We start from the raw sequence: 8730 nt of genomic DNA, 5'->3' as shown, positions 1-8730 counted from the left end.
GCACATTGCAGGGACCCACCATCCACAGCTCTGAGTACTGGCAGCTGCAGGGTGCTGCTGGGACCCAGAGTCAGCAGCTGTTGGGGCTGAGAGTCGCCTCAGTTGCAGCACTCCCAGCTTCAGCTGGGCATGGTGCACCCCTGTGTCAGAGGAGACCCTTTAACATGCAAATTAAAGCTTGATAACAACCAGCTCTAAAGTTAGTACACATTTTCAAGGTCTAATTGTATACTGGTTGGAGCTTTTTTATGGTGTGACTGGTACTTTGCATGAGTAGCTGGTCCCAAGGTAATTGCATAATTAACCAGTTAATTGTGCGATACTTGTAATGTGTAGAGGGGGCCAGTTGCTTACAACAGGAAGGGACTGGAGTCAGTCTCCAGCAAGGTCCCCACCAGTCCTATGTGCCACCAATGGAACCGCATGGACTTCAGTAGGGCTGCATGGGTGTATACGGACCAAACTGTTCTCCTCTATTTTGGAATATTGTCACATTAGTTCAAAGCTTTCATTTGGAAGGCATTTTACCTCTTCAAAATCCTCTTTGGCTGATGGAAGATCAGTGGCTAAACTAGCATCTCCCAGGTGTTTCTCCATTCTCTCTCCTTGTACCAGGGTGGTCTTTACAACTTTGCTCACCTTACGGCCATCCACTGGTTCAGCCTGAAATTCTGAGGCACCAGACAAAACAGTGGGCTCAGAGAAGGTCACCTGGTGGGTGAGATGATGGGAATATTAGGTGTGCATTATATAACATACAGGTATCTCTTTTGCCTGTTGTTATTTAACCACTTGCTCAAATTATTTCTTTTGAAAATATTTTGAACACCAATGAATAATATCTCACTTTCTGTGGAAAGATACTGTGTGTGTGTAACTTAACTGTTCTAAAGTGAAGTATGGGTTATAGCTATTTAATAGATTCTGCATTGTACATGAAATATCTTTGTGAATTCAGGTAGTCTAGTCAAGTCAGCATGCAGCTCAGCGCCAGTGTCCTTAGCCTGAGTCTTGACAGGGTAAAATTGCTCAAGTTTCTATGGGAAGACAGCGTCTAAATTTGAATTTCATTGGGTATTTCTACACTGCAGGCTGTTGTACAGACTTCCCCATGCTTAACATTATTGAAAACAAAACAATTAGGAAAGCTGAAAGCACTGCTTCTCTGCCTAAATCATTGCTGGGTTGTATCAGCTACCCAGATTTGTATTACGTCTTCAAAAGAAAATTTATAAAAGACATGGACTCCCATGTTATGCTAATGAAGCCACAGAGAGGCAAGTTAAAACATTTTAGACATATTTAAATAGAATTAAATAAAGATATCTTTCATATTATAAACTATTTATGGAGTTTTATGTTCAACTATGCACAAAGACTTTGCTTTCTTTCCATCCCAATTTCTCATGCAATAATGTATACCGAGTATTAATGTTTAGAAGGATATAGGTGGTGAAAAATAATTCTAATAATTTCTAAAATCAGCTGTTCCCTAGCATAAGGTATAGCTAGCAACAGCAAGAATTTTCATGGTCTCCTCTGTAAGGACATATTACTTGAGGGTATGGATTGATGCCAAAGCTATGCAGTACATCATAAAAGGAAACAGTGTTTTACTTTTCCAAAGTCATGTTCTACTAACCTGGACTTCTCATCTGACAGGGTCAAGTCTGAATGGCATAGCTGAAATGAGTTGTTGTCAACTGAGATTCTACACTGCTAAAATCGTTGTTAGGCTTAGTTTGTGCATGGCCATAGGAGAATGGATTTGCTATTTTCCACCAATAGAACATTTACATTTACTTTATGTTACAATTTTAAAAAACAAACAAAAACAAAGCAAAACAAGCGAAGACTGAAAAGATGCTCCTGATCATGAGAAGCTGCTCGTTTTATTCTGAGGCCCTATCTGGAATTTTAAAAATTAAATTTTAATCTAAAACACAAAGATGAGAAACCTGTATTCAGTTCTTGGTACTGACCTACTCACAACCTAGTCAAACATTTTCTGTTACACTTGGATGGCATGACTGGCATAAGTTATGGGGAAGGGACATGGCAAAGGAGCAAGTGAGCTATTCGTTCATTGGCTCTGTGGCGTTACAAGGAATCAGGGAAAGTCTAACCTCAGACTGCTCACTGTCGCTTTTCAGAACAACCCGCTTTACAACTTTGGAATACCCGTCTCCTCCTTTTACTGTAACAGGTTCTTGTGGTACTCCCTGCATTATGACTTCTTCTTTTTCTGTACCATCTGGAGAGACATACCGCCTAATGATCCTTCTGGTTACCTAAGGGGATGAAATGAGTAAAACATACTTTGTTTTTATAACATTCAGGTGTTACGGATGGCATACTTAACTGTAATGGAGCTTAACTGACATTTATACTGTATGAAGCACCTTCTATCCAAGTATCTCTAAATATTTTGCCAACACTAACATGTGAAGCCTTATAAAGGTAGTATAATACTTAACTTTATTAACATTATTTCGCTAATTGGTAAACACAGTCAGAATAAAAGAATGGTATCTTAGCCCCATATGAAGACCAAGGGAGTTTTGCCATTGGGTTCAGCAGGGCCAGGTTTTCACACTAAGGAGACATTCAGTTTCCCCTAGCAGAGTCACTGCTCTCCCAGGAGAAACCATGAGTATACAGACTTTTTTTCTCAGAGTAAAAATGGCCACTCTAGGAGAAAATAACCTGGAAACAAACAAAGTTAAATCACTTCCTGGAGAATTTCCCAGGAAGAGTGAGTGTCTATACATGCTGTGGCTTCTCTCAAAGAAGAACATAGACCTACAGCATACCCCCACTCAGAGAGAGAGTATGTGGCTTGCTGGACTCTGCCATTCCAGTAGGGAGCAGAATATACCCCCTTCACAATCCCCAAATTGTGCTGCAGGGAAACACAAGCTGATCATGGGCAGAGAGGGTCAATCAATCAGGGCTGCCCTATGTACTGCTGCCATCTGTCACTAGGTAGATTAAGGGAGCCTACAAAGCACACGTGTGCACAGGATCCCCCCTGGCTGCACAATCCTCACTACAAGCTCTCCACTCCTCAGGGCATCAGCTCTCAAATGTCTGTACATGCAGCTCTGGGTAAGTTTTTCTGCCAGGTGAGCAAACCTGAGTGAATTCTTTCAGATTATTTGAATGTGTGTAAGCAACCTAAGGGACTTGCCCAAAAACCCACAGCAAGATGGTACACATTACCTTGTCTGTCATTTCTAAGGCATCTATCTAACTTCTGAAAATTGAATTTCTATTCATCATTTAAAATCTAATTCAATTCAAATAAACTCAGCTACTCAGCCAGGACTACTGAGAAGAGAATAAAATCCAAGCATTTGGGTTCTTCAATCCCCTGTTTGCATTCTGTCACTCTTAGATTAAGTTGTCTTTTCTGCACAAGTGAACCCAAGGGAGACAGAGGGCAACTCATTTTAACCCAGTTCAAAAGAGGAATGGATCAATTCTTGAAGGCAAGGTCCATCAGTAGGTATCAAATACAGTAGAAAGGGAGGCAGTCTCTGAACCAGGACTTCCTAAACCTCTGAATGTCAAAAGCTGCAATGGGAGAGGATTAGAAAATTCTGGACATGCCCTGTTCATCCTTCCCCTCAGCAATTTCTCTCTGCCACTGCGAGACAGGATACTGGACTTGATGGGAACATGCTCTGACCCAGTAAACAGAATTCCTTTTACAGTTCTTGCAGTGATTATTGTTTAGGTGACTAGTCACCTAGTGAAATGCACAGCCTGAAGTTGATGCCTACAATGAGACCCTTTAAAGCAAGCACAATGAGCATGAAGCCAGCAAAGCTAGGCAATAGGAAATACTAACAAGAAGGGCATGTCTTAAACCCACTGCTGTCTTTGTGACTGACTCTGTCACCTTACTCTGAGCTACCGGGATGCAACTCTGTCTGATCAGGAATCACAGATTTGAACTTATTCTGGAGTTAAGCACCTAAACCAGCCCAACCTAACTAAAAAGCAATTAGCCCAATTAGTCACTTGAGCAGAGATTTGACCCCAAGTAAGTGTTTAACTACTAGGCTGGCAGTTCATGCTAGCTCTTGGTCTCTGGCTTAATGCAAAATGGAAGACCCAGAGTAAAAACTTAGATACCCTCCAAGGTTAAGTGGCAACTGAACAGAGTTTTTGAGAATCTAAATTTTGCAGCTAGGGATCTAAAATGGCAGTTAGATACCTTATACACTTTGTGGATTTGGATCTTAAATTTCACTAACAGTCAATCAAATTTATGCTCTGAAGTGAAGTCTCTCATACATTTTCTACTGATTTTTTTCCCTTTGGAAATGGGAATTTATTAAAACTGAAATACTGAATGAATGAAATACGAAGACTAATCATAATTTCACTGTAAATGTACACCAGAAAAATACTCATTTTAAAAACAAAAAATGTAAGTCCCAGTTCCTTTGGGACTCTACTCTCAGTGCTTTTTTTAAAATTTATTTTAAATTTTGTTAATGGGATTTCCATTCCTAGGTAACTTAGGCGCTTTCACAAATTTTATCTAAAGGCAGTAAGAATGTATGAGGGGCTATAACTGCAATACCTTTTTCATGACAATATGGCCATGCTCATCTGTGTACTGCTCCTCGGTTACGGTTTCTGGTGGCATTTCAGGTATCTCATCTGCCTGAGGAGCAAAGAACAAAATATAATTAGGTAATATCTTGCTGCAAATTGTTGCTTTAAATCAGTGGTTCTCAACATTTTTAGATTCTGGGCATCTCTCAGTCTATACAAGGCCCCCCGCAGAAAATGCCAGCTCTTGAGTTTCACTCATTTCTTTATTACAGAAAAATAATAGAATAATTCTTCCATTGCAAAGAACTCTGAAAGAACACGATAGATCAAAATGTTTTTGACCCCCTGGATTCCTATTTGAAACCTCTGGGTTTATCTTGCGAGTCACAGGTAGGTAGCAGTGCTAATACTGCATGGCACCCTGAAAAGCATTTTGCAGCACCCTGGCACCATGGTTGAGAAGCACTGTTTTAAATAAACAACATTATATTTATTAGTTGGTTCAAAGTAAGAGTGAAAAGGGGGTCAAGAAGCATTCATACTGAGTTGTTACAAACGCCAAAAAAAAATTCTGTAAATGAATATTAAAAGGCATGCAAAGGAAGTTATCCCAAAACTAACAGGCAAATAAATATTAGCTAACTGGACAGTAGGTAAAGCTGAAAAAGCAACATAAAGTCTTTATCCTCCTACTGAGGCATCTCCAGAGTGCATGGTAGGTTTGACAGTCCCACTCCAAATCACTCAGATATCTATCTCCTGTTTGCCTTCCTCCTCCCCCGCTACATAAGAACAAGAGTATAAAAGTTATGTAATGGCCATGCATTATTCAGAAGCATTCCAACTTCATAAATGCAGTACCAGTCAAGTGGTTGAATCAGCAGCAGTCCAAGGGTTGGGGTAGTGGGGAAGGTTCTGATAGGTGTAACCATGACATGTACCTGAATAATCACTCGGCGACGAACGACCCTGGTAGTTACCATCTCTTCCTCATCTGAGCTGGTCTCCAGCTCACCTAATTCCTCTGCTAGCTCCTAGTGGAAGCATGGAAGCATTTTTCTATTTATCATACTGATGCTGCATGTAATGCTAGTAGCACTTGTGACTTTTCCAATGTATTTATCTGAAATCATCATCTGCCTTGAAGTTTTGATTTAAGGACTTTGGCTTCTGTATTTTCTCTTTGTGTAATGTTTATGTAAGGAATGAACAGTTTTTGGCCATTCTTCTTTGATTCAGACTCTGAGCTCAAGGAAAATAATGCTTCTGGTACAGAGGATAATATATTTTTGGATATATTCGACCTATTCTAAAGGATACTTTTACTGGCGGTTGTCACAACCTAGTTATCACAATGCTATTTAAAACTGCTATATCTAGAACATGAAGCATTATCAATATGAAGCCAGTTGTGTACCGCTTTTTATAAATGCATTGCCAAAATTGTATAAGTCTGTTTCTTATCTTCTCCACTATGAACACAATAGCACTGCATCTATGCACTGGGGCTGATTAGATTAACTAGGAGAAAAAACAACAATCTGTTTAATTCCTGGCACTGTGAATGCAGAAAGCAACAATTAATAGCAAGTCCTTTAGCTTCTTCTCTCTCTGCATAGGGGAGAATCTGAGGAGGAAATGAGCAATTTACAATGTACAGCATCTGCAGAGAGTAATAAAAAAGCTGCAAGGAAACTGATTCAGTCTCCTACTGTCCTAACAACACTGATTATTATCAGCACATATGGAAAAATAATTAATATAGCAGTAAAAAAAGAAATAGTTAAAAGGACAATATCAATGATGGGAAAAGATTTTAATTTCCTTTGGTTTTAGGGAAGTATGCTAGAATAGTTTTAATGATTTAGAGGTGAAGAAACCAATTTATTATAAACTTGTATTTGATGCTGAGCAAACCAATAACTGAAGAGAAAGAGAACAATTTCCATTGAGGCAGAAATGTCATTAATGACAAATGCATCAGTTAAAATTAGACATGGGCAGGAACAAAAATGCCAGAGTCAGCCTAGACTCAGCTGTGGGCCCTCTGCCAATATCCCCTGGAGCTATTGGGTAATCAAACTGGAGAGTGGTATACAGTATTTTGACACCTCAGCTTTAATTCTCATGAACACTGCCCCACTGAAATCTGTAGGACTATTAATTCCCAAGACACAGACATGCTCACTTCGAAAAAGTCCCAATCTATTTATACCTCATCAATTTTCCTTCTTGCTCCCATGTAACTCTCTCATTATGCACCGAGGAGCCCTGCTTACTCTTTCATAGTTTATAATGGGGAGAGTTCTAGCGCCAGACTGCTGTCACTGATAAACTGTTCAACATCACAGAACTTAATGTAATTGCAGAGATGCATATATTGCCAGAATTGTCTCAGTCAGGCGAAGCTTAGTTGAAGTAAATTGGTGTAGCTCCATTAATATCAGTGGAGTGAAAGCCAACTTATACCAAGAAAGAATCCCCCTGCTTATGGATCCAGTCACTCAAACTCTAAAAACAAAATTCATTCTAAGATATACCAAAGTGGTCTGGCACTGAATTTCAAATTAGCTTTGTACTTATCAAAAGTTGCTCTAACACGCTTTTGTCTTTTGAGACACTGATCAAACATACAGGAAAAATTGCATCATCTAGCTCAAGTAAAATAGCATAGTCCCAAACATAAGAATGGTCCCAAAACTTTTGACCAGACCTTTCAGGAGATTCACAAGAGGTTTGGGAATCTGATTTCAGGGACACTTACTAAATGTTTGTAAGTGCAAAACTGTCTTTGCAGGCAAACAGAAGCAGCGATGTGGAGCAGACATTCATCTGCTGACCCCTGTCCGACATGTAACATGCTTCTGACTCCAGCTCTTCCCAAACACTCACCTTTCTTTTGAACTACATGAGACAAATTTTGTAAGTTCTGGATTTTCAGAAGGGTGAATGTACTTAAACAGCATTAACACTTACACCCGTGGATTTAAGTCTGGTACTTACTAGATGTGAAAATGGAAAATAAACTCCCAGTTTAAGGAAATAAAATCAAAACTGTGCTTTCCTTTAACTTCCCTGACAGAATCGATCCTCTCTTTCCTCATCACTCTCTTCTCCTTCCCTCATTTATTATTGGCAGCTTTTCCATATGTGCTCCCCCAACCTGTTCATATTAGCTATCTTCCACCCCTGCCTTCAGTGTCCGTTTTTCCCCTCACATGCTAAATAGCTGCTGCCTTAAACAAACACAAATATTCACAAATGACTTCACCTATTTCTCAGACTTTAACCATTATCCCAGCTTCTTTTCCCCCATCCTCACAGAGCATGCTACTTAATGGCCTGCCTTGAACTCCGTTCCTCCAAATTCTCTGAGGAATCAGACTGCAGTGCTTTTTTTCATTTTCAAAACAATAAAAATTGCTCAAAACATAATCCCTCTGAGTCACCACTAGGAGGGAAAGAAAGAATAATTTGCAGATAGAACAACTAAGCCAAGTAAATTTCCTTTACTAGGCATAGAAGGGAGCTCTCCGCTCCCAGCACTATTTAGTCAATCCTTCTCCTCCGAGTTTATACAGGAAAAGCTCTGTTATCTGGCATCCCCTGAGAATGGGGGATGCCGGATAACAAAACATGCCAGTTAATCGAGCGGCCCTGGCTGCCACTTCTCCTGCCATGTCTGGAGCATCCCTCCACCCCTGCCGCAGCATTGCTGCCCCCGCCGTGGGCCCCATGGGACAGGGAGGCGGGCCCTGCACAGCCCTGTGCAGCCTATGCCCCAGGGCCATGGGGGCTCGGCAGCGCAGGCTGCTTTGCCCCAGGTCATGGGGGCTGAGAGAAACTGGAAGTGCCATGGTGGGCACTTCCAGTTTCACTTTATCTTACAAGCCGGCATGCCGGTTAACAGAGCGTGCTGGCTTGTAAGGTGCCGGTTTCCAGAGAGTTTACTGTATATGACAAAGTTCCTACAAACACCAATGCTAACATCAACATGGAATTTGACCCATAATCTCATACTCATAATCAGTATTGTGTTGGTCAATATTTGATTAAGAAGAGATAAAATAAAGACTAGATAAAGGAAATTTGTTCTTCTATGACAACTGGTTTATGGCGGGGGCAGGACTGGGATTTACCTTTTCTAAGGATTCATCTTCA

The 8730-nt window shown here is 40.4% G+C and overlaps 1 protein-coding gene across 15 annotated transcripts in view; it reads right to left on the bottom strand.

Moving 5' to 3' along the window:
• Positions 1-8730, bottom strand: part of ANK2 (ankyrin 2) — a 779379-nt gene that overhangs the window by 17089 nt on the left and 753560 nt on the right. For 12 of the 15 annotated variants that reach the window (XM_019521994.1, XM_019521987.1, XM_019521991.1 and 9 more), the window contains 4 exons: positions 5511-5603; positions 4595-4678; positions 2127-2291; positions 529-711 (listed from right to left, as the gene is read on the bottom strand). In XM_019521994.1, coding sequence (XP_019377539.1) covers positions 529-711; positions 2127-2291; positions 4595-4678; positions 5511-5603 — 525 coding nt within the window. The remainder of the gene's footprint in view (positions 1-528; positions 712-2126; positions 2292-4594; positions 4679-5510; positions 5604-8730) is intronic. The other 3 variants (XM_019521997.1, XM_019522002.1, XM_019522000.1) reach the window with 2 other exon arrangements.

The sequence above is a fragment of the Gavialis gangeticus genome, unplaced genomic scaffold (assembly GCF_001723915.1).
Source record: "Gavialis gangeticus isolate Ggan-Ray unplaced genomic scaffold, GavGan_comp1, whole genome shotgun sequence".
NCBI lineage: Eukaryota > Metazoa > Chordata > Crocodylia > Gavialidae > Gavialis > Gavialis gangeticus.
This window is presented reverse-complemented; position numbering and strand designations above follow the sequence as displayed.